The 25,478-nt window shown below is 43.7% G+C and overlaps 5 protein-coding genes across 7 annotated transcripts; 3 read left to right on the forward strand and 2 right to left on the reverse strand.

Annotated features, from left to right (window-relative positions):
- The first annotated feature begins 4 nt into the window (after positions 1 to 4).
- LOC143182144 (sphingosine-1-phosphate phosphatase 2) lies at positions 5 to 3,145 on the forward strand. Its single transcript, XM_076382959.1, has 6 exons — positions 5 to 105; positions 218 to 727; positions 793 to 1,305; positions 1,370 to 1,571; positions 1,654 to 1,878; positions 1,948 to 3,145. Exons 3-6 carry the CDS (start codon positions 846 to 848, stop codon positions 2,363 to 2,365), a joined length of 1,305 nt encoding a protein of 434 aa, XP_076239074.1. The 5' UTR covers positions 5 to 105; positions 218 to 727; positions 793 to 845; the 3' UTR covers positions 2,366 to 3,145.
- Positions 2,712 to 4,384, reverse strand: Pih1d1 (PIH1 domain containing 1). 2 transcript variants are annotated; one of them, XM_076382961.1, is made up of 7 exons: positions 4,103 to 4,384; positions 3,962 to 4,037; positions 3,702 to 3,884; positions 3,459 to 3,631; positions 3,147 to 3,389; positions 2,935 to 3,078; positions 2,712 to 2,851 (listed from the first exon to the last, which is right to left on the reverse strand). In XM_076382961.1, the coding sequence occupies exons 1-7, from the start codon at positions 4,160 to 4,162 to the stop codon at positions 2,795 to 2,797; spliced, it is 936 nt and encodes a 311-aa protein (XP_076239076.1). In that variant the 5' UTR covers positions 4,163 to 4,384; the 3' UTR covers positions 2,712 to 2,794. The 2 variants fall into 2 exon arrangements, with proteins under 2 accessions (XP_076239076.1, XP_076239075.1); XM_076382960.1 differs by having other exon boundaries at positions 2,845 to 3,078.
- A 51-nt stretch (positions 4,385 to 4,435) lies between these two features.
- Shu (inactive peptidyl-prolyl cis-trans isomerase shutdown) lies at positions 4,436 to 6,507 on the forward strand. The gene is made up of 6 exons (XM_076382958.1): positions 4,436 to 4,624; positions 4,690 to 4,936; positions 5,016 to 5,476; positions 5,542 to 5,730; positions 5,808 to 5,919; positions 5,991 to 6,507. Exons 1-6 carry the CDS (start codon positions 4,584 to 4,586, stop codon positions 6,276 to 6,278), a joined length of 1,338 nt encoding a protein of 445 aa, XP_076239073.1. The 5' UTR covers positions 4,436 to 4,583; the 3' UTR covers positions 6,279 to 6,507.
- A 64-nt stretch (positions 6,508 to 6,571) lies between these two features.
- Positions 6,572 to 18,314, reverse strand: Nompc (no mechanoreceptor potential C). Of its 2 annotated transcripts, none has more exons than XM_076382954.1 (14): positions 17,979 to 18,314; positions 17,813 to 17,914; positions 16,654 to 16,755; positions 16,452 to 16,568; positions 15,702 to 15,902; positions 15,247 to 15,630; positions 14,847 to 15,167; positions 13,552 to 14,779; positions 13,304 to 13,479; positions 12,807 to 13,235; positions 11,697 to 12,723; positions 10,922 to 11,035; positions 7,347 to 7,614; positions 6,572 to 7,065 (listed from the first exon to the last, which is right to left on the reverse strand). In XM_076382954.1, exons 1-14 carry the CDS (start codon positions 18,312 to 18,314, stop codon positions 6,615 to 6,617), a joined length of 5,256 nt encoding a protein of 1,751 aa, XP_076239069.1. In that variant the 3' UTR covers positions 6,572 to 6,614. The 2 variants fall into 2 exon arrangements, with proteins under 2 accessions (XP_076239069.1, XP_076239070.1); XM_076382955.1 differs by lacking the exons at positions 6,572 to 7,065; positions 7,347 to 7,614 and adding exons at positions 8,257 to 8,837; positions 9,044 to 9,311.
- Positions 18,315 to 19,963: 1,649 nt separating this feature from the next.
- Positions 19,964 to 24,311, forward strand: Acsf2 (Acyl-CoA synthetase family member 2). The gene is made up of 8 exons (XM_076382956.1): positions 19,964 to 20,063; positions 20,148 to 20,688; positions 21,818 to 22,001; positions 22,108 to 22,317; positions 22,383 to 22,520; positions 23,080 to 23,193; positions 23,288 to 23,524; positions 23,589 to 24,311. The coding sequence occupies exons 1-8, from the start codon at positions 19,964 to 19,966 to the stop codon at positions 23,883 to 23,885; spliced, it is 1,821 nt and encodes a 606-aa protein (XP_076239071.1). The 3' UTR covers positions 23,886 to 24,311.
- Positions 24,312 to 25,478: the final 1,167 nt, after the last annotated feature.

Genomic DNA, 25,478 nt, shown 5'->3' on the forward strand with positions numbered 1-25,478 from the left:
TCTTTTCTGTGACAGGTTTATTTCGAAATTGAAGGATGCCGATGTTAAGGAAAGCCAGTTAGTTTCTGTGTTCACGAGATCGGGTGCCGGAATGTGAAGAATGATGTAAGTGTCATTTTAGTAAGAGTTTAAATTTGATTTAGAGAATAGGGTCTATGTTCAAAAATTCATCATTTGAAAAGTGATTTTCTAATATTATCTGTTTTTTTTATTTCAGGCCCAGCAGTTACCCCCTGGGTAATTCGTCGAGCTGCCTTCATCCCATGGGTGTTAAGGTAAGACATATTTAATTTTAGTGCTTGTAGTGTTTAAAAGGCAGAGGGCGCGGCAAGCCTACTAGTTTTTCGAAGTCGGTATTTCAGATTGGAATGATCCGTCTACCCTTTATCTTGTCAATGCTTTTATAGTTCATTGTAAAGCAACCATAAACCGGTTTCTCATAATAGTAGAGCAATAATTCTAAGGAAATGTATACAATACAGCGCTTTTAATGCGAGCATACGTGATTCATACAGAGTGTAATGAAGTACTATAAAGTTTGTGAAGTGCTTTATATCTTGAATGATGTATGGCAAGATTTTTCATCTAACATTCGTTTGAACGCTTAAATCGTGCACTTCTTCGATTCTATAATTTTTTGCATATTAGGAAATTACATTATTGAATGAGATTTAGTGTTTGAAAAATCTCATTCTATATTACCGCAAAAAATAATGAACCTTACAAGGTAAATTTATATTAAACTAGTAAACCACTAAATTTATTTGGTATTTATAATATCTCTCTTAACAGTTAGAGAAATATGTTACCATTGCAATGAAAATCGTGAGTTCTTCTCAGAAGACATGTGGTCAGAAATTGTAGAATTTTTAAAAGATGCGTCTTTGGTCGCAAAAATTCAGAAAATATTTGGTGTTAATATACATTATGGAAAATACATAAATCATCTTTACGATGAACGCTTAAACGAGACACACGATAACAATTTTCAAAAATTCGAACATGACTTAAATAATTCTGTGTTGAATCGCGGAGAATCAAAAGAAAATGGTCATAATTCCATTGACAAAAAACTCGTTAATGCGGCAAGTACTTGTGCATCAAGCAATAACCAACATCTATTGACAATTGCCGAAAATTCAAATTATACTATAAATAATTACTTTTGGTATTATCTATTTCTATTTGGAACTGAATTAGGAGATGAAATATTTTATTCAACCTTTATACCTTTTTGGTTTTGGAATATTGATGGGGCTGTAGGTAGAAGAGTTGTTTTAGTGTGGTGTATTATTATGACCACAGGTGAGTTATTAGAATGGAATCAATTTTATGTTTGTACAAAATCATTATAAAAATATCTATTTAGGTCAAATATTAAAAGATGTAATACGTTGGCCAAGACCTGCATGTCCACCAGCAGTTCGACTGCAAGCAAAATGGGCTGAGGAATATGGGATGCCATCCACCCATGCTATGATTGGCATATCAATTCCATTCAGTGTAGTATTATTTACAATGAATAGATATATTTATCCTCATTCTGTGGGCTACACAATTGCTTTTCTCTGGTGAGTGATTAAGTGTTAACTGAGGAATGTTGGATTTAATAAGAGAGGCCTACAGTGTAACAATTTTTTATATGTTTGAAAGGTGTATACTTGTATGTATGAGCAGGCTCTATCTGGGTATGCATACAGTGCTAGATATACTAGCAGGCTTAATATTAGCCATTGCATTAATGATTCCATTGATACCTTTAGTTGATATGACAGATTATTATATTATTTCTAATATTTGGGCTTTGATGACCTTAATAGCCATTAGTATAGCTGTCATAGTATATTATCCCTGCAGTAAAAAGTGGACACCAACCAGGTAATAGAATAGTAGGTTTAATGGATATCTCTGTGATATTACAAATTCTGAAGTTTTTATATATTGTAGGGGTGACACTAGTATGGTGGTATCTGTTACTACTGGAGTTCATTTAGGAGCCTGGCTTAATTACAATACTGGAGCAATGTTGTCTCCCACAGAATCACCACCATATCATATTATTTGGCCCTCTTATCTAATGTTTGGTTGCTTGATACTTAGAACAACAATTGGATTTGCCAGCATACTTTTAACTAGAACTGTTTGCAAATCCCTTAGTTATGGAATAATGTGTGCTGTATTAAAAATTGATTCCAAGGATCTCATGGAAAGTAAAAATTACTCAAAAGATAAAAATAAAGTCCTTGTTGATCTAGTCCATAAATATTTAACTTGCTTTATGATAGGTCTGAATACAGTATATTTTTTGCCAAACGTTTTTAGTACAATTGGAATAGAACGACCGACATTTTACACGGAGATTTGAAGTGATTTTATTAGAGCTGTTTTTTTATTAGAAACGTGGCATACTAAAGTTCTTTCATATATACATTCCTCAGTGTGCCATAAATTGTAATTATAATTGCCAATAGTTACAGACAATTATAAGTGATATTATAGGTTGTTTTTATAATGCATTTGTTGAATATTCTATTATTGCTGTTTCTTATGCCAAAAAATAATAGTTGCATTTATATATGAATCCGTTAACCCAAATCTATTAATTTCATAAATTTAACAATAATTGTATAATACACGCACACCAAAGCTCTATTTTTACAAAAAATGAATTGAAATAGTAAATATTATGCCGTATGTAAAAATAGAATTGATGTTACAATAATTTGTATCTTCAACATCAAACATAAGGATTTTTGTTATAATAAAATAAGTGTAATTCGTTTATATTTTTCATTTATAAAACCGATATATTATTTGCAGCACCTTGTACAGGCATATCTAATCTTAATACCTAAAAAAATTATCAACATAAAAATAAAACACCACCTGAAAATATGTAATGGATTGTGTAGTGTAGTAATCTGATAGCCTTACCCTAAGATCTTTATCTAGACAACTTTTGACACACGCTATGTTTATGATATATGGAACCGAAAGATCGTACATAATATTAGCGCTATCAACGCTAATTACAATACGATTTTGATCTAGAAGTACTTCTGCATTTTCACCAGTAATCTGTACAAAATATTGCAATTTGTAGTTACAGTTTCTCTTAATTCGAAATAAAGATTGAATTGTCTTACCTCTTTTGGCATTTTAAATAAACCAATCAAATGTTTAGCTGTCCCTTCCAGAGGTTGTTTTAATATTACATAATTTGACTTGATATTGATCATAGATTCTGTAGAAACTTTTTGTGTTGACAAAGTTTTCCCAATAGTTTTTTTCGCAGAAGACTTAATTTCTTCAATTAATGGTTTTTGAGCTTGTGAAGGAATACGTGGTTCACGATTTTCAATTCTGTGTTGTTGTAACTTTCCCAAAGCCTATAATGCATATAAATTAAATATAGTATCAATTTAACTCTATTTTTTTTATTAAAACATTAATGATACCTTTCTATTTTTAAGAATTACATAATTTTCCATGTTTAAAGGCTTGTTTAATTTATTTGATATAGCATTCATGATAATTGATATTGTAAATAATAAGAAATTATTCTTGTTTTGACATTTCTCAAAATATGTTGTATTAATTGCAATGTCATATGTTGCACATGGAGATCCACCTACAATATTATGTAGATCATATTACTAAATATTTATATTCTGAAAAGTCTATTCGTATTAATTGAGCACCTTTATCAGATTCAAGTCTCTCTCTGCCAATACTCATAGGTATAACAAACTGTGGACTTTCTTCTAACACTATTTCGTAAAACTTAGCGTCTGATATATCTTCAGGTGGTGGTATTTTATCTGATGTACATATGTTAATGAAAACTTTTTCTCCATCTTCAGTCTTTGTTTTTATGCATATACCTAGAATATTATATAAATAGAAGTCATATAATTAATGCAAGCAATTATTAATACTGAAAAATATAGATATAAATTACCTGGTTTAGGTTGGATGATGAAAAAAGGTTTCGAATCAGGTCGTTTTATTAAACTGCTTTCTTTTTCTGCATTTTCCTGAAGGGATAATACAATAAAAATTAATTTATCATAACGTTTGCATAACTGTCATATTTACTTACAGGTAATGTTAAGTTCTTCGTCAATATTGTATCATCGATATCGAGAAATGTGCTATTCATATTGATTAATATTTTATTATTTTTTCTGATAGTAAAATAGTAATTTTATATTTAATAACGCTCGGTATGCCGTATATTCAGTATTAATAAACGCATGACATGATTTGTTTTGCAAAAACTCGATCAAAAAGTATCATTTCCCCACTATCACAGATTTGTTACTAATTTGGCCAATTACGCACAAGCAATAAGAGTAGGACCAATCCGTAGACTCTGTCTTATCAATTTTATTGGCTACACCGCGTGTTTATTTCTGCCGACGTTAGGACGAATCGAATGACAGTATCATATTATGTTGGTGTAGAGTGTAGAATATGCGCGTGCGTATGTAGGAACACGTGTGAATATTGAAAAGAGCGGGCATAGTGTTTCTGATGAGGTCTAACATTTAAGAAGTATAAGGTACAAGCTACTGTTAAAAATGACAAAGCATATAAACGCAATGAACGGATTTTCTTTGAGGTATGTGAAGTAGTAAATTTTGGAATATGAAAAAAGAAAATCCCATTAATATACACTAATTTTAGCGATCTGACGAGGGATGATGGACTCATATTTGAAATTGGTGATGAATATAAAGACGATGAAGAAGAATTTTCTTATTCACCGAATGTACAATTAACTAACGAGGAAGCATTAAATCTTTTGAATATGGACAATTTTCAAGATGATGATGAGGATGATGACAATGAAGGAAACAATTCTGTTTCTATTTGTGATATAAACTTTGAAAAATTGAAGTCTAAAATGACGAGTATTACTGAAAATAACAAAGTAATTTATACATTTCTAAGTGTTAGCATGCATTTTGCTGTTTATTGAATAGTATACTTCATCTTAACATCATACATAGGTTATGAAGGTAGTAAAACAGGAAGGTGTTGGGCAGGTTATACCTAATGATGCACAAGTTACTGTTAGATATATGGGTCACATACAAGATCATGATGAGCCATTTGATTCTAGTTTTACTAGAGGAGGAACAGACACTCTTCGTCTTGCTCAGAGTGCCATATTACCAGGTTTAGAGATAGCTATAGCAAGTATGCGAAAACATGAAATATCTATATTCATTGTGCATCCTGATTTGGCATATGGGAAACATGGTTGTCCCCCTCGCATTCCTCCAAACCAAGAAATCTTGTTTATTGTTCATTTAATTGACTATGTTGATAATGGATCTGTAAGAATTTTTGAACACTTGACCATAGAAGAAAAAAGACATTTCTGTAATGTTGTTAAAGGGGTACAGGCAAAGTTTAATACAGCCAAGGATTACTTCCAAAAGAAAAAAATTAAGCAGGCAATACGCGAGTAAGTGTTTACTAATATGTTAATTGTATACCATGAAAATAGTATTTATTTTAATCTATTGGTAGATATTCAAAAGCAATTCAATGGTTAGAAGAGGCAGAATTAAAAAATCAGGAAGATGAAGATGAATACAACAAATTACTTTCAAGGGGATATAACAATCTTGCAGTCTGTTATAACATAGAAAATATGCCGCGTCGCACTTGCATTGCGTGTAATAGAGTACCTACTCCAACAGCTAAAACTCATTTCAAGTATGTTCTACATAAATATATATATAACTTTCTGATAGTTTTTTATTAGAAAAAAAATTAATAATGTGTCATTATAGTCATGGTCGGGCATTAATCAGAATAGGAGAATATGATAGCGCGATGGAAAAATTGCAACTTGCTCTTAAAATGGAGCCTAACAATGAGGAAACTGTTAAAGAAATTCGGCTGGTAAATATCTATTATAAATTATAAAATTCAAGTTAATCGAAAAATTATTACGTTCGATTCGTTGACTTTAGGCAAATGAAAAACAAAGGAAATATTTGGAAACACAGAAGCAACTTTGGAAACATTGTTTAAACACAAAACAAAAAGAAAAGGTGGAATCCTCCTTTGAAAAAACTGTACGTGAAATGTGCGAAACATTTGTACGAGATTGCCAACTTTTGAGGCAACCATTGCCTGAATCATTAACACCGGAGGAAGACAAGTGCATACGGGAACATGCCGCTGCATTCGGTCTTACAGTAACTACGCACCAAAGATATGGTAGAGAAATAACGTACCTTAATAAACCTAATTACTGAACTTGTTACTTTAGTTGAAAGTTAGGCATTGTACGTATGATAATATAACCGAACATTGTTCATGCATTCATATTTTTGAAAGAAAAGATTGTATTTCCAAAGATTGGTTTGGTCATCGTTTTAATTCTACATTACTAATAGTGTTTAACTACTAATTGCATCTTAAAGTGTGACATGTTTTCCCTATATATCTGAGCGATAGAACTATAAAACAATCGATTCAATGTAGATATTTATTTTGTTAAGAAAGGTAGTACAAGACAAGTGTACATGCTACTGAAAAACAATGGTAACATTGAGACTGATAGTTCTTTTTTGTAGGGTAGAACTCGTAACTTAAGAAATGGAGGTTGATGTAGTTTGGTTTCCAGTGGGAACAGCAACCAACGAAGTTTGCAGAGGGTCGTGTTCCGTAGATTCTTTCGGTTCTTCGGTATGTTTTTCTATCTTCTCACCGTAAAGATCTCGGTATTTTCGTCTAACCGCTTCCCAATCAACGACGTTGTCGATTCTGACGGCATTACTGAATGATAGTTGGCTACCGAGTGGACTCAGGTGGACGACCGACAAAGCGACGCTATCCTTGTGCGCTACCTGAGTTTTCTTCACCTTAGACAGCCATTTGGCGCCCATTCTGGACCGGGGGGAAAGCGCATCGGCTCTTTGCAATCCCATCAAACGAACCAAGGATGGTCGTTGCTTATTCGCGGCGCGTTTCTTGCAAAGCTTATATAAATACGCCAACCACGTGGTGAACAGATTCAGTGGAGACGGCGCCGTGCTTGTCCTGCGTATCGATAAATATATCTTGTCAATTAGAATGTTCGTAATAACAAGTTCGAACAAATTGAACGAATGAAGAGCATGGAGGGAATGTCTTAATTGAAGCGCACAAGCATGCAATACTTTTAACTCGGTGGCCATCGCTATTAGCGCGACGGTTCTACTTTTGTAAATCGAAAGATGTAGTATAAAGATAATGGGCTAATTTTCAACGCAGGTTCGATACGGGGAAAAGTAATCAAAAGCTTAGAATGTAAACATATGTCTGCTTACGATGCATCTTACCTGTGCATGTTCCTAACGAGCTTACTCAATCCATACTTCCACTCGATGTCAGACTGAGCTTGTATCCGCTGATAAGTGTCGCTCATCATGGCAATTAGTAGATTAATTAGTACGACCACCGAGACCAGCATATAAATGCCGAAGGTGAGCTTGAAGAGAACTTTGGTCCACTCAGGTTGCATTTTTTCGACCTTGAACTGTTCGTGGGTAGTTTGGCCGAAGATAGCGAAGAACAAAAACTCAACGGCCAATACGGGACTCATCCTGACTGGAAATACGTGGGAACGATATGTCTTGTGAAAAAGTCTGTTGTACACTACCAGCTTTCTACTATGAGATCTGTCTGCATTTATACGTGTGCACAGTACAAATCGGGTATTTCAGAGCTATAGCTAAAGGTTTAACTTGGTGAGAAATAAAGAAAGTTAAAAAGTCTTCGTAAATTACTTTACTAGAACTATTTTGCTTCCACACAGTGAAGTTCTTCATTTCTATAGCTTTAAAATACACCATAACTGTACTGTGTTATTACGATACGTGTCTGTAGTTGCAGTGTTGCTCGCCTCAAGCTTCTGGAGGCTTAGTGTCGCTACTGACTAATCGCTAGAACGCGAAAGAACTCGTTGTTCTATAGTCTTAAGTTAGGGAATGCATTCGCAGAGATCACGGTTGCTTCCACGGCTCGAAAACCGTGGAGGAATGAAAGCACAGTCCAGGGGTAGGATAGTCATGCTGGGTGAACGTTGGGTTAAACGCACGATATAATAATTGTATCACGCTAGTAGGTATTCGCGACACTACTTACGTTAATTCTGAAAGAAAGATCGTATCTCGAACAAAGATCGTAGATCTTGGAGAAGACGCGAGTCCAACTACGAGACGTTACCTAGGATGTTTTTACGATGTGTTCGATACACCGCTTAGCGCTAGGAGATTGTCCATAATCTTGTATCGCGTTCAGTAATTTAAAATAACAAGTTCGCGGGGGTGGATCGAACTTCCGTTGTTCCGAGGCAAGAGATAGAGTTCCCCTAGATAGGTGGCGTCGAAGAAGACGCCGGTACCGTCGTGGAGTTGGAGGCAGTTGGTCCGTTTTCATCCTCGTTATCGTCATCCTCACTCTTATCGTCCTTTTCCGCCTCCTTCTCAGGCTCGTTCCCAGTCAGAGCCAAATATTTCTTTCTAATCGAGTCCCAGTCGACCACGCTTTCGATCCTCGTCGCGCTATTGAAAGACAGTTGACTACCGAGAGGACTCAAGTGCACCACAGACAGAGTGACGCTTTCTTTCGGTCTGACTTGACCCTTTTTTACTTTGGCCAGCCATTTGGCGCCCATCTTCGATCTCGGCGAGAGACGACCGGCCCGCTGCAATCCCATCATGTGAACCAACGAGGGCCGTTTACGTTTCGCGGCGCGTTGCTTGCACACTTTGATGAAGTACACGATCCAGGTAGTAAGCAAGTTAAGGGGTGACGGAGCGGTGGTTGTTCTGTAACACGGAATCGCGTATCCAGCCAATCCCGCAGATTTCGTTTGGAAGGGGGCTACGCGACGAGCGAGCGCGGCTTCGCGAGCAAAAGTGAAATATAATGAGCAGGAAAATGGAACTGCCGCGTATATTGAAATTCCCGGTATTCCTTATCGGAATAGGCCCGATATACATGTATAGTCCACGTGAAGCGTTTGCCGTCTTACCTGTGCATGTTTCGGATCAGTTTACTCAGCCCGTATTTCCACTCAATGTCCGATTGCGCCTGTATCCGCTGGTAGGTGTCGCTCATCATGGCGATCAGCAGATTAATTAATACGACTACCGAGACCAGCATGTATACGCCAAAAGCCAGCTTGAAGAGGACCGAAGTCCACTGCGGCTGATTAGTCTCGACCTTCAGCTCGCCGTGGGTCGTTTGGCCAAAGACGGCGAAGAACAGATACTCGAATGCGAGTACCGGATTCATCTTGACTGGAATTCGAGTCACACACATATGTTTCTTCATTTGTCTGCTTAGATCTTTTTGCATTTCTCTCTGCAAGTGACTGTTGCTTGTTGCTGGTTCGTGCCGTTAGACAGGCTGGCTACTGTGGGCTCGCTATGTATGGATGCGGGTGTGTATCATACGTATGGTAGAAGTAAACGAACGAACAAACAAACGATCGAACGAACGGTCGATGAACGTATTGAGAACGAATACATGCTCATGCTAATACAGAGATCGTGGCCATGCTTGCGAATAACGTTGGATGCATGCCGAATGTTCCATGAGAGCTTTGATCCACGTTACGTTACGTTACGTTTCGAGGTGTCGTCTAGGTTTCAACGTTGCACTCGCCATGCTTTTGTCTCTCTATTCTCTCCGTTTCCGCCACTTTTCTCTCTCGTTTTCACAACGCAACAACTCGCGATAGGCATTACCGCGAGATGCGATCGACGGCTACAAAGCTGAGTATGCGTGTGTTATCGATGCTCTTCTCTAACTTGGTAACTTTTTTTTCGATTCATGGGATTCGCAATAATCGACTCGTTTGCTCTGGACAATAAGATGCAGCATGCAGGCGATGAACTTTTGCCTTTCTCTCTCTCTCTTGCGTTCCTTCGCATTCTCTCTACCCCCCTTCGCCACCCTCATCTTTCTCGCCCTTCTCCCTCTCTTCTACACCCTTTCGCCCTTTCTCTCTTGTGTCTTCTCGAGCATTCAGGCGAATCTCGCGAAGAACCGTATGAGGTTACACATACCCAGAAATAGAACTATTTACCGTGCGCATGCAAGGACAAGATTGGACGCTTCGTTGCTTTTTCATATCGGAGAAATGGAATTTCGAAGAGGGAAAGAGGGAAAACGGAGGGATGATCTGGTGGAGGAGGGAAAGGGTGAAGCGAAGGAAGAAACGGATCAAGTGGAAGTGGTCGTGCGCGCGTCAGGCAGTACATCAGGATCGAACGATGATATCTGGGCCATCGCGGTCCGATGTTCGTATCCGACTTGGCCGATTAGTGACACACAAAACACGCATTGCGCAAGACCCGAACAGCACGAGGAGAAGATAACATTGCTTTTGTTAAATAGATAAACGTTCATAGAAATGCAAAACGATGCGCAACAGAGGCTGTGGAGAAACGCGCGCTCGATTGGCGCCTCCGTGAGATAAGAAAGAAGCCTGCGGTGGTCGCCGAACCCTCTCGATGGGACGGTGAGATCTCGAGATCGGGATCGAAAACGAGATCGAGCCGTGAGCACCAAGTTGCCGTGACTCGGACTCGCGCGGCCGGGATTCGATGGAGAGAAAAGAGACGTAGAATTCTCGCCGCGAGGGCCGAGTCGCAGCGTGGGTTACAGACGGTGGTGATAAACATATTTCTCGCGACGTTGCAAAAATTGATCTGTTGATTGGAATCAGGCAGCAGTCCCAGCAGGCAACACACATCGGGCAAACGCACAATGCAGACGATACGACACCAAGAAGAATCGTGTCCTGCATATTCCGTTGTGCATGTGTCATTGCCATTCATCTCGCGCGTTCCGGTTGGTTGCGGATCTCGGTTAAGACGTTCTCAAATCGGTTGAACAAACTTACTATCTCGGGAATTATCGTCACAACACTCATTCTTTTTCTTGTAGCGGCCGTAGCGACGAGGAGGCGCCGTCGACGGCGTCTCCATCATCCATTCCGTAACATTGGCCAACAAATCTATCATTGCAATGTATCCGATTATACGTTTATCTCGAAATAACGAGGTAACTTTTTCTAATATTAAGTCGGGGCTAACGATGGAACGTGGTCTGTCCTTAAGAACATTCGATCAGACTTGCTCTAAACGATCGCAATACCAAATTACCGATTTCATTGTCACAATTTTATCATCAAATGAAAAGTATATACCGCTTTATGTCTGAACTTGTCCAAGTCGTGGTGGTCGTGAAGGGATAAGGAGTGTTCGACAAGGAGATCGGCAACAGTACGTTCGAGTCGTCCCGAGTATATAGATACAGGGTTTCCGAACAAGGAGAAGCGTCGAGTACGCGTGTTCTTCGGTAAGCCGAACGCGCGTACAAGCCGTGTCTCAGGGACGTATTCGTGTACTCGCGTATCGCATGTTCGCGGTCCCATCGACCGCGCCGCTGTTCTTTTTCCTTGCCCTTTTCCTCTTTCTCTCTTTCTCTTTCTCTCTCTCTCTCTCTCTCTCTCTGTCTCTCTCTCTCTGTCTCTCTCTCTCTCTCCCTCTCTCTTTCGCCCTTTTTAGAGTGGTCTCGATCGTATCCGATTAGGGATAAGACAGGGGTAAAAGTCAGGAGGCTATATTCCCACTTCCTTTCGTATGGCTACACAAAAGTACGTGCATTGAACTTACCATCCTCAAAGGCATTCTTCTTCTTTCTATCTTCGATGCGCGCGTCTTGAATCGATTGATTCTTGAAGGCTTGGTTCAGCGCCACGAAGTGCATCGAGAAGCCGAACACGAAGATGGCTAGCACCGCGAGAAATCTCGCGAGATCCTTCATCAAGTTGCCAATGATGATCGCCCATGGCCCGAAGAGATGATGGAACGAAAGAAAGTCGAGGATCTGCACGCAAGCGAGCAAGAAGCTCAAGGCGAACAGTTGGTTCCTGAGGTAGAGAAGGGTTGGCCAGTATGGTCGGTGAACGATCACGAAACCCATCAAGTGGAACGCTACGCCAAAAATGCCGAAGAGTAGCACTGCCAGTTTGATCCAACCCAGGCCGCTCTTGTCACTAGGATTAGTCAGCTCGAAAAGTAACAGGCCTGACAGCATCACCAGCAGACACCATTCGTACCAATAGGGCAATAGGCTTGCCCTCACCACTGGATATATAGGAATTATGCCCACCAGTAACAGGAAGACCATCAGATAAATGTGGGAAGTAAGGTACGACATGAACTTAATGATGGGAACGTTGTTGTACTTGTGGCCGAGGGGAAGAGCGAATACCACCCAGACAGGCGGGCAGATGAGGAACGCGATGAACAAGAGGATCGTCCTGAACGCGTTCCAATTCAAACTACCTTGCCACAGTTCCTGAAGGTATCGCTGCACAACCGTATGGGCGATCACTTCTTTCTGCTCGTTCTCGATCAAAACGTCCAAGAATTCGACGTTCCTGCGATCCATCGAGGTGAGGATCCTACCCGCCGAATCGGCACCTGCAGCGAGAGCCAACAATTCCGTGGCCATTGCCTCGCACTGTTTACCAGCTGCTATTAAATCTTTCGCCCTCTCTTTTTCTTTCTCCGATAGCTTCATATAGATATTGGAAAGTTTCGCTGCAGTGTCGACTGGCGCTGGTGAAACCAGGACAAACTCCTCGATGGGTTTGTTGTTGTTGCTTTTACTGCAGACCATCATATTGTAGACAAACTGTAATACCAACGGAAGAAGATTTCTCAAAGGATTGTTGTCAAAGGAGGGAACCTGAGGGAAACTTAATCGTAGCGATTTACCCTCTTATCCTCCATCAGGGCGTAGGTATCGTGTTCTTTCTCCATGAGATACTTGAGCACGTCGTTGTGGCCCTCAGAGGCAGCGAACCAAATCGGTGCGCTCCCAAGATTGGTTTCGCTCTTTGGCGAGGCTCCGCTCTCCACCAGCAGTTTAACAACATCGAGATAACCGGCGCGAGCAGCACAATGCAACGGCGTCCAGCCGTTTTTATCAGTCGCGTTTATTTCTGCTCCTTGGCCAAGCAGAACTTCCACCATCTGGTAATGACCGTGGGTCGCTGCGATATGTAGACCGGTTTTGCCGTATCGATCTGAGCTGTGCAACAGCTCTGCCGATCTACTCAGAAGAAGTCCCACCACTGTGATGTGGCCGCCAAAACAGGCTAGATGAAGCGGATTGAAGCCGTTTTCCGTCGTCGCTGCCTCAACCTTTGAATAAAAATACCGTGTCACTTGTATCGTCGAGGGAAATTAAACGGATAGTGCAACAAAGATACCTGAACACCCGCGGAATTCAGCAGCAGTCTCACAACGTTTTCATTTCCGGAATAAGCGGCCAGATGCAAAGGCGTCATTCCAGACTCACTGCCTAGTTCTCCCACGAGAGATCCACCGGTGGGTGGATCAGATTTTACGGTTCCAGGCACGTGAGTGAGTAACTCGCGAACAGTATCTAAGACGCAACAGGATAAGGATATAGCAGGAAAATTAAAAACGAGATAGCGTAACGCATTGCTGAGCTTACCAGCTTGACCAAAGTAAGCAGCAACGTGTAGAGCAGTCACGCCAAGCTTCTTGCTCGATATGCGAAGAGATTGAGAAGATCTCATAACTTCGAGTACTTGACCGTGCCCATGTTGCGCAGCCAAGTGCACCGCCGTAAATCCTGCTCGATTTTCATCGGCACAAGAAGCACCCGCCCTAACTAATGCTTTCACCACTTCTGCGTGCCCTCCCTCCGCTGCTAGTTGAAGAGGTGTGGCTTCAGTTAACTTGTTTCTCGCAGAAATGACGCCTTGTCGGTCGAACTTCATTAGCTCCTCGATTACGCGAACGCTGCCTTGCATCGCGGCTATGTGAGCACAGGTGTTTCCATCTTTGGTACAAGCCATCACCAAACTGGGATGCCTTTGAAGGAATAGCTGAGCGACTTCGGCGTAGTTGTTCATCGCAGCAGCGTGGATAGGTTTCTGGCCTTGATCGTCAGTCGCGTCTATGCTCGCCCCGAGTTCGAGTAGAAGCTTGCACACTTCCAGTTGGCCAGCCCCGGCTGCCAAGTGAAGGGGTGTCTGTTTTCTCAGCGTAAGAACGTCTATCGCAGCCCCGTGATCCTGCACGAGAAACTTGACGAGATGCGAGTAGCCGTTCATCGCTGCCAAGTGCAATGCCGTTCTACCCACTCTGGACTTGGAATTTATAAACGCTTTGTTCGCCAGCAACGCGTCGCAAACCTGAAGATAGCCATGTTCTGCGGCCAGATGAAGAGCGGATCGTCCCTCCAAATCGAAGACATCTACTCTGGCGTGATTGGCAAGCAGAGTGGTGACTAGCTCCATATGCCCACGATGGGCAGCAATCAGCAACGGTGTCCAGCCTACGGCGCTCTGACGATTCAAGGCTTTCTGCACTTCGGTCGCCGACATACGACTTATCATTTCAGACAAAACCTCGTTGTTTCCTGCCAACGCGCAATGATGAAACGCCGATTCTTGAGCTTGCTTCGTCTGCAACGAGACATCCGCCCCTCCTTCGAGAAGAGCTCGAACGACCGCTCGATCGTCGCCGGGTGTTTCAACTTCCGATGGCTCGATTTGGGCGGCGTAATGTAGAGCACTTGCTCCTTCATTCGTCACGCTGTTCACGTAGGCGGTTGCCGTTTCTTGGCCCTTCTTCTCTTTGACGAACTGGATCAAGTGTCTCACCACGTCAGCCTTGCAGCCTCTGCAGGCCAAGTGCAGCGGAGTTTCTCCATTCTATTGGAAGAAGGGATCAGTATCGAAGGGGAACATATGAGAGAGTAACAGATAAAGCAAATCCTACCTTCGATTTGAACATGGGATCTCCGCCGTCTTCGAGCAGCAGCAGTAGCGTTGCCAGATTCCCATGGCTCGCTGCTACATGAACAGGTGTCTGGCCGTCGTCAGTAGTCAGATTCGGCCCCGCTCCAGATTTCAGTAACATTAACGCGCATCTGTCACCGTCTGGTACTCTGGCAGCTATATGGAGCGGAGTTTCTCGAAGCTTTCCACCTCGAACATGAACCTCTGCCCCGTACCCTAGAAGTGTCTCCACAACCGCGGGTTTGGCATTCTCCACGGCTATATGGAGTGCCGTGTAGTTGTCATTTGTCGTAGCGTCCACCTATAGATCGAAGAAGGTACATTACATTCGCTGGGCCCTGGTAGAAATGACTCCACTTTAGATTCTTCGCTTCCCATACCTTTTCTCCGCGCTGCAGTAAAGTGCTTATGATTCCGACATGGCCATACTTGGCTGCCGTGTGAATCGATCTGGCGCCTCTCTTGTTCGGCATATGCAAGTAAACTCCTTTTTTGAATAACATCGTTGCACATTCCGAGTGACCGTTCAGCGACGCGATATGCATCAACGTCGAGCCATCCTTCGTTCTCTCGAATATGCTGGCTTTGAATTTGTCTGCCAGCAATTCGATTATGGAAGCATGGCCATTTTCCGCCGCCAAGTGCATGGGAGTTCGATCTTGATGGTCAGTAATCGAGGCTGACGCCCTTACTCCGTAGAAGTATTTGACCAAAGTTTCGTCGCCTTCAGCACTCGCAATGTGTAACGCTGTTTGTCCGTCGCCCTGAAAGCAGATCAAAAAGAATTCAAAACCTCAGAATTCTTTTTGCTCTGAAATTCGTATTCATGTCGTACATTTTGCATGTCCACCGTTGCTCCGTAGTCCACCAGTATTCGAACCATGTCTATATCTCTTCTCCTGGCTGCCAGGTGAAGAGCCGAATCCCCTGAGGGGTTGGTGGCGCGAAGTTGATCCGGTGCCTGTTGAGCCAACAACTCTCGGCACATAGACTGGTTTCCAGCCTCCACAGCTAGTAGCAAAGGTATCTTTCCTTTCTGAGAAGCATTGCAAATCGAAAACCTCGTAATTTCTTTGAATATCATTTCATAGAGCAAGTAGTTTATTTTTTAATCAAAAGTTTAGTCTATAAAATTGATTTTCGTAAACGCAAAAATTGAATGTGCTGTACGACTTCCATAAATAGCCACGCTTGTATGGGTTCAGACGTAAATATCGATATTGGCGCACGTTCCATCTGCGAATATCGCAAACTTTCGGTCGTTTACGAGACAAAGAACGCGAACATTAAGGAACCGATGGGTATGCATGCTAGAAAGAAAGGGTAAATGGAAATGGGTGGGAAGGAGGTAGAAGAAGAACAAGAAGAGGCGAACTAGTGGAGAATTATGACAGCTGTTTGGTACCAGGCAGTGATACTCCCAGGGCATCATTCGCGTCACGCGAGAAATGTGGACGAAAATTGGGAGCATCGAGCGATAGGAATTGCAAGAAAAAAATAACATTTCCTGAGAGAAACTCTGTTTAAACGTATATAATTTGTAAAATTCATTAAAGTGATTGCAGGAAAAATTATTCACACTTACTCCATCGACTTTCAGTCTTATGTCTCGTCCAGCGGCGGCCAATAACGCTCGCAAAATCGAAGTCGCGGTGCCTGTTTGTCTCGATGCAACCAGATGTACGGCAGTTTGTTGCTTGGGCTGTAGACGATTATCGGGGAGAGAAGAACAGGATGATTTCGAATTAATACAGCAATATGATTGATAAAAAAGGGAATGGACATACCCCTCCAGTCGCATACGGATCAACGCCTCGCTTTGACAGTAATAATTTGACAACATCCTCCCTTGAGTACATAGCAGCGATGTGAAGAGCATTGTAATTATCCTGCGAAACACCCAGAATAATCGCATAAACGCAAGAAATAGTTGCGCCATCGAGGGAGGCACTTTCGTCCACCCTCTGGAGTTACTTCCAATCCATCGAACAAAATAGCTCCTGTCAGACATGATAGGCAAAATAAATCAAGAATACTGTCAGGATGTGCAGGGTCAAGAGGCCAGACATGAAAAGCAGATTATAAATCGTGTTCCGCCGCACCCACAGTGGAAAAGGATGCTATATGGTCAGCCCGAACGCGTGCACGTTGGGTGGGGCTGACGATTGCAAACCTTGCGACTAACTACCGCCACCGATTCTACGTAAGCCACGCAAAGTTTTTTCCCAGATGTTGGTCATTTCTCGAATTCAGGGAAATATTGTCGCGTTACGTCAGCTGATGAAGTTCGCTCGTTCAAGGACTTAAGGTCCGGTGAAGCGTGGGCGCTACCGCGTAAGCACGATGGCCGCGGAGAAAAGTGCTGATAGAATCTGGAAAACTGGCCTAATCAGCCTTTAGAATCGAACTACTTCTTTGCCCTGCTGACTCGTTGGCCTATTTGTTCGCTCACTTTCCTGCTTCTATGGCAAACCCCTTGGCCTTGGCCCTCCTTCACGCGATCTTACCCTCGTTTGCTTCAGCTCAGCACGGGTTACAAGGAGATCGTTAACTGTACACGTTCCGTGTGGTCAGCTTAGCCACGCAGCTGCTTGAATATTACGTGTCGGTGCCACGTAACGCGGGCACGAACTTATTTTAAAACCTAATGTCAAATGAGCTGACCGCGACACGAAATCGTTTGCTCCGTCTTTCATGGAATTCGTCCGAGTCACGAGTAATCGGTGAAAATTTCTTCGAATCTACGCTTCTTAGAGACTCGATAGGTACTATTCTAAGTGGAAGGAATATAGCGTCTAAACTTGATGTACATTTCTTTTATTATTGGTGATAGAGGAAAGCCGTCTAGATGGCTAGCCATGATCTCAATACCTTACAGTTCTCACAGTCCATATTCCTCTGACGCACCATATTCCTTCCAGCCATACAAATTCTCTAGATACTTGCATTGTTCCGAGCACCCACGTCCGCGCCTAGTTCGATCATCCGTTCGAGCAGCCCCGTCCGATTGTCTTTCACTGCATACATTAGCGGCGTCATGCCCGTTGCCTAGAAATTGGAGTGATTTGTCAAAATCGATGGACTCTTCGAGTTCCTTCTCGTACGAACTAACCGGGTCCATGACACTGGCGAGAGGAAGGAACGGGCCATCCTCTCCGACGTTCTGCGCCGCCTTCTCCAGAGATTTGAGCAGCTGGTCCACCGCTGCCCATTCTCCGCGCGCGGCAAGCCCGAGGAGCTTTTGCGCGGCTTCCCTGCTGGTCGCTCCTGCCGATCCTGGCTTGCTTCCAGGCTGTGTTCCCTCCGCATTCGTTCCTCCGCCGGTGCTTCCCCCCGTCGAGGCTGATCCTCCGCCGTCATCTTTTCCGACTACGGGACTTTCCTCTTTACTCGAAGGGTTCTTCTTTTCGTCCTTCCCGCCCGACGTTTTCTTGCTATTATTGCTCATGGTACCTCGCGCCTAGCTTCCTCATCCTCGAGCTCTAACATTTTTCTCGATGCAACGACGGCTCGCGTCGTCAAGATATTTTCTTCGTTTGAAGTACCCGATCCCGGGAGCAAGGACTAGTCAGCGTCGAATTGGTCGTGTGCTCGCTCGCGAGAGGTCTTGCCCGTACCGCGCTCGACGTCGAACGAGTCTCGGTGGTTGCGCGTGCTAACAGCGCGTTTATTCTGCTGATTCTGAAGACATTACGAAGGCTCGCGAGGGTTGCCTTCCCTCGACCCTCTCCGTGGAGGGTGAGATCGACCAATCACTGTCACGCCACCGCGCGATACCCTGGGGGCTAACGATAGACCGACGACGAGGAACTCGGTTCTTCGGCCGCGTTACATCGACGACCGCTGCCCTACCGGCTCGTCCTAGGCCTCGCCTCGTCCAGGAACCTAAGAAAATGCGGTAGACCGGTGCCGAAGCCGATGCTGCTACCACCAGGGTGGGGAGCAGAAGGTGGTACGGTGGTGGCATGGTCGACGTCGACACGCGACTTCCGCCGTGGCCCAGCGAGCACGCCATCCGCCTATCTCGCTTCGCCGCGCCGCGCTGGTTTAGACTTTAACCACCCTACAACACCACCACCACCACCACCACCACCACCACCACCACCACTTTCCTCTTTCCTCTTTCCTCTTTCTTCCCGCGTAACTTTTTCGTCTGCCCTCGCATACATTTCCCCTCGCCAGGAACTTTAATTATCGCTCTTGACCATACGTACTATAACGTAGAATGAATTTAGAATAAAAGTAGATCCGTTTTAATTAACGGTATCGCTGAAATGTAGGAAGGTCGCAGAGGGAGTAAAGATAGTTGAAGAGACTTGTAGATAAGAAAATTGTTAGCTTTTAGCTGATACAAGTATTTCATTTGAAGACTTTCTTTGTAATCGCTAATGAAATGCATATTTTGAAGAACTATAAAGAAATGTAATTTATTCCTGCTCATTATCTATCTTTAGGGGGTTTCCATACGCCACACTATCTTTAACAGATAACTTTTGAAGTCGGCGCTAGTCAAAATTAACATAAAATGATAGAGGCTTTATCATAAGCTTAGAGTTCTCTGCTCGCAAGTTTATTTTCTATCTGTAGACTTACTATAATAACTCTTATTTTCTGTCAGTAGACTTGTAACCGGTTGCTCAACTTTATTGATAAGTGGCAACTTGTTTACAGATTAATATGACACTGACAAGTGGTGTGATGATATCTGTATTTGAAGTATGTCACAATTATGTTACATCAGGAATCATTGCGTTGTGCAAGAAATAGAATTTAGTGTTGTACCTATACCCGAACGATATTGTAGATTATTGAAAGGTAAACGGTGACTCAGAAAATAAGTTCATCTTAACGATTATACACGATGCAATGGAAAGCTTCAAAGTTCAGACGCGATTGTCTTTAGTGGGGGTTCGATGCTCGTCATTACATTAGTCAGATGGTTGACAAGACGGGAGTAGTCAACGCGTAGCTATCAGAGGTACAGTATCACAATTCGCGTGTACGCGGTGCATTGTGCGCAGAGACGAAAAACAATTGTTTGCAGTCGCATTTAGTCGAGAGCGAACGTGATTTTATCGAAACCATAAATCGTATAAAATGTTTCGCTCTTGGATAAGCAGGAATGCGACCTTGCTATCGAGCACAAACTCTCGTATTTCTTACGGACATATTTCCACTGCAGAAAATTGCTTGTCTGGTGAGTACTTAGTCGCGATACACGCGACACACTACCCTTAAGAAGACAGACTTATTCTACACACTTTTTAAACTTTTTATCCAGCTTGTTCTCCCTCGTGGAAATTGCACGACATTGCGGTCCAGCAAAAGCGATTGAAACACGAGAACGTAGAAAATGCAGCGCACATGGTGCATCACGGTGATGGTGTTCCTCTGATAGATAGTACCTTAGGCAAACTAATAGGACTGGCAGTGGAGAAATGGCCAGAGAAAGAGTGCCTGGTGTCGTGTCATCAAAATGTTCGATTAACGTTCTCAGAGTGCCTTCGTCGCAGCGATCGTCTAGCAGCGGGATTATTAAAATTAGGCCTAAAATCTGGCGACTGTATAGCCATATGGGGACCTAACGACGTCGAGTGGTTCCTCAGCTTTTTAGCCGCTGCCAGAGCTGGTTTCATCCTAGTCGCGCTTAATCCGGCCTACCAACTGGACGAGCTGATCTATTGCATACAGAAGGTCGACGTGAGGGCTGTAATAGCACCCGACAGTTTCAAGACGCAAGACTATCCACGTATGCTGTTCGAAGCGCAACGAGCCTGCCCCACTTTAGAGCATATAATTATTTATTCGAAGGATCACGTGACGTAAGGAAGCCTTCGATCAACGTCGCGCAACACGCTGCGACTCGGTTTTCTCGTCTTTTCCGAGACAAATCAGAGCGTCGAGAATATCTTTCGCAGACAGTTCCTATATCCGCGTTTCCTTGGAATTTTGTCTAATTTAAGCGTTGAGAATGGACATAGCGCGATAAGTCTTCGGTATCCGGTGGAGTCGGTGGGTCGATAGCGGGACAGGACGGCGACGAAGCGACGTAAATCCTTCGTCCTTAGGAAACGCGGTCGTATCGGGGGAAAGGGGGTTCGAGTGCCCGCGAAGTAAATTCGTCGCGACCGGCCGTTTCTCGTGATAAGCCGGATCGGACCGAGGTCGAACGCGGGCACAGTTTTAATGTATTCTCGTTCTCGCTTTGCCCGTGATTCATGAATATCGCGTGCGAGTAAGTACGTGTACTGATCGACGCACAACTCTCGCATTCGATTTTGTTAGAAGCAGGTTACTCATTCGGTTGGATCGTTAGGTTGATGGTACAAGACGCGTAGCTCTTTCACTCAGGTTGCTTAACTTCTCTTTCTTTCGTTTTACTTGCATGTTGTAGGTGCATGTACATGGGCATACCTTTTTTTAAGTGGAAGTAGGGAAATAAGATCTGGATGTATAATTAGAAGATCATCGACAGATATTCAGTAATTCGTTAAGTCTATTCTCTTGTAATAAGGTACAGGAGAATCGACGATTATGAAAGCCTGAATCACTGAATCAAATTCTTGAGATTCGCGAAACGCGTCGATGAAAGCGCGATGTAGAGGGAACAAATTACTCCGAGTGCTTTGCAATTTCCTAAAAACCCGGCCTCAGAGTCCTTCCTCTCGCGGCTCGAGGCCGCAATCAGGCCACCACCTGCAGGCCAACAACGATTGATCGTTCGCGCTCGTCCGTCCGGCCAATCTATTTCCAACTGAGACTCGTAATTTTCAAACTTTCGCCCGATCATCGAGCTCGATTCGATTAATAATCCCTCCCCGCGCGAAAGGAATCGCCGTGACGCGCAATTAGGTTAATGGCTCAGCCCATATCGAGCTAGTACGCTCCGAAATTCCGTCCCTCTCGTTTGCTATCGATCGATGATCATCTAACGTTTTTAAATCCGTGCAGCGGGGCTCGTCGTTTCTGCGACGTGGAAACATTGGCGTCCAGGATCGAGATCGAAGGAATTGCCGCCCGACAGGACGAAATAACCTGCTACGATGGCAACAACATACAGTTTACTTCGGGCTCCACAGGAAGACCTAAGGCTACGCTCTTGTCTCATAGGTCTCTTGTAAACAACGCGAGACAGGTAAAGTCATGGATCATGGCTAATTTGAGTTGCTATACATATATTCAATGAAATCATAATCAAAATCTTTGTTTCGCATACGCCATTGACCCCATTTTGGTATTAGACTGTCGAGAGGTCACGATACAGCCTGGATAATAGAACTTGCTTGAACGTCCCTTTCTTTCATGCTTTCGGAGTTATCAAAGGTCTAATCGCATTATTACACACGGGAATGACTCTCGTCCTGGCTTCGCGCTCCTTCGATCCCATCAAATCTATACACGCAATGTTGTCTGAGAAGTGCAACGTCGCTTATGGGACGCCGACGATGTGGGTAAGAAAGTATGAAAAACCTATCTCATTAGGATTCTGCGAATAAGACATCAACGTTTACCATAGATCAATCTGCTGGATGCCCATGAACGACTTCAGTCTCCACCAATAACGCTGGCGTCAGTCGTCACGGGAGGTGCCCCCGCTTCGCCGGAACTCTTTAAACGAATAAAAAAAAGACGCTTTTGCTTAGACAATATAGAGGTAATGGGCACACACCTGCCGAGCTAATTCGCTAAGGGCTCGTGAATGCTGCCTTGCTGCAGTAGGTGAAGCCATTCACCAGATATTAACTTATGGAAAAAGGAGATAATCCGTTATCGAAGCCACACGTTTAATCGGTGGACATTTTTATTTTCATCGTAATATCAACGACAGTTTTATTCGCGGTGGCAGTATCGATTGTTCATTTCCATCTCGTTGAAACGCTAGAGTTCAAACTTCCCTTTAGCAATGCAGTTCTCGAACTCCAAAAAGTTGTCTTCTGACTAGACAGTGGCGAAGGTCGTTGACACGATCGGGCCATACTTGATTCGGGTCGACATAACGCGTCGCGTTCCCTCCGTTATCTATGCACATATCTCCTGCTCGGCAACTCCTCGGTTCGTATGCATAAATACGATTCCGCGAAGAGAAATATCGCTTCTTGGCCGCGATCAATAACGTTCCCTTTCGCAAGATCGGGTCTCGAGGTTGCTTCCTAGCGCCTTGTTCATTACAGTTCGTCTATACGATACGATAAGTTGAATTCGTTGGTTGGCAGACGATATACGGACTGACTGAGACAACGGCGGTAATCTTCCAATCGTTGTCTGGCGAGGCAAGTGAATTGACAGAAACCACTGTCGGTCACTTAGCTTCTCACGTTGAAGCGATGGTAAGCAAAAACTTATTTGCTTCTCTGTGCAGCCCAGTTCGTTTTTTCGACTAAGCCAACTTTTTTAAAGGAAGTTTTTGCTTGACATAAAAAGGTCGTGAACGAGAACGGGTCAGTCGTTTCGTTTGGCACTCCTGGTGAACTTTGGATTCGCGGTTATTGCACGATGATGCGCTATTGGGCCGACGAGGAGAACACCAGAAAGACCTTGACCGAAGATGGCTGGCTGAAAACGGGTGACCAATTCGTTTTGCGTCAGGATGGCTACGGTCAAATCGTTGGTCGACTCAAGGACATGCTGATCAGGGGCGGGGAGAACATTTTCCCGAAGGTACTAGTTACCGTGACTGGCCACAGTTCAATCCCTTTTATCCAACGTGAATCGCGTTTTCCAGGAGGTCGAGGACTTTTTGATGACACATCCGCTGGTGCTCGAGGCACAGGTTATAGGGGCCTACGACCACGTCTATGGGGAGGAGATTTGCGCGTGCGTTCGTCTTCGAGACGGTGCACGACTCACGAAAGAGGAATTGAGAAATTACTGCAAAGGAAAAATTGCTCACTTTAAAATACCACGTTACGTGGAGTTTGTTGACGACTATCCAAAGACTACCAGTGGGAAAGTACAGAAATTTAAATTGAAAGAGGAAATGCAGCACAGGGGCGTGATCCCCTCTGCTCCGGTTGCTTGATTAGATGCAAATCGTTGCATTATTGAATAACGCTTTGAATTTTTCATTGATCGGTGAATGTGCAAGGCTTAAGAATCTGTGATGCAAAACATTAACAAACTGTAATTTCCTCCTGCGTCGTACCGCGTTCGTTGAGACACCTTGTGTGAACGAAAGACATCGAGTTGCTCTACAAAACGATAACGCCTGCTTCTCGTAGGCATTATCATTTAAGAAGGCTAAAGATCTGCGGAATACGAGGTGGATCGTGCAAAACATATTCGTTATGGCAGAGGCCGCCACGTACCCGCGATCCACGTTGCCATCGCAGTTCTCGGCAAGGTAGAAGACTGTTTCATGAGTATCAATGGTAATTACCATCGAAACATTAGCTACATTTGACAATTTTTACTGCAGATTTTTACGCTCTCAGCGTTTTACGAACGAGGAAGAATAAAATAACAATATAAAATCTCTAAATGTCGTTTATTTGCGTGTGCAAGTTGTGTAATACAAGTAACTCGATATCTGGATATCTTCTTTCGCGAACGGCACGTGTCAATGTAGTTTTTACGCTCGCACGAAGCCTTGGACCAGCTTGACAGCCAACTGTTGTCGCGAAAAACGGTGATCGGTGATCGATGACACCGACACTGGGGCCAGGAAGCGAAGGATAATGACGCATAGTGTCTAGGAAGGAAAGAAGCCGAAGGAAGCGCTACGAAGGATAAGAGACTGAATGGGTAAAAAGCGAGTGCATCTGAGAGGAAGAAGCAGGCGGAACAGAGGACGGAGGAAAAGGGAGATAAGAGAAGAAGAAAGAAGCCATCGAAATCCGTGGGTTCGAGTCGGGCACGCGTCTCAGGTGGCGTCTAATTGAGAATGGATGCCTGCAGGCAGCAAGGCTCGCTCCTCCAAGGCTGCACGAGTTGAAAGAGGCGTGCATTACCACGGCAGATGGTGGTCGTGATTGCAGCTGCTCCGCGAAGACCGAACACCTGCCGTTTTCTCCGAAGCGCTGTCCGTCGAGATGGACGAAATCACTGTCCAGCCTCTCTCCTCTCCTTCGATTTCTTCGATTGCTGCAGGAGCACGATTCTTTCCGACAAGAAGCAGAAAGAAATAGATATTAGCCATCGCGATTGTTCTTCGACGAGCTTGGGTGAAAATAATCCAGAAGCGAAAGTGATTTTTCCCATGTCCAACCGCGTCGATGTTTTCTTGAATATTTTCGCCGAGGATAAAAACTGAACAACGCGACTGGTGGTTGCAGAGAGCTGTAGTCTCAGGAACGGGGATTAATTTTGGCCACTTGCCAGGGTCTACGGGCACAGGACACGAAACAGCAGAGGAAGCGGGGGATAGAGTCAGGAGATGATAGCGGCATGGAGTAAATTCGGTCGAGAGACAGATTCACGCGGAAAATTGTCCGCACAGGATTGGTAGCCTCGCTCATCGCTCTCGACAACCAGAATAGACGACCGTGACCACGATTTCTCTTCTCCGGGGGAAAGGAGCTAACGAGCTGTCAACTGTCACCGATTCGAGACCGCTCCAAGTCACCGATAAACGTCGATACGGTGCAGCCTGCTCTTCCTTCGGCCACCTGGTCCA

The sequence above is a fragment of the Calliopsis andreniformis genome, chromosome 8 (genome assembly GCF_051401765.1).
Source record: "Calliopsis andreniformis isolate RMS-2024a chromosome 8, iyCalAndr_principal, whole genome shotgun sequence".
Lineage (NCBI taxonomy): Eukaryota > Metazoa > Arthropoda > Insecta > Hymenoptera > Andrenidae > Calliopsis > Calliopsis andreniformis.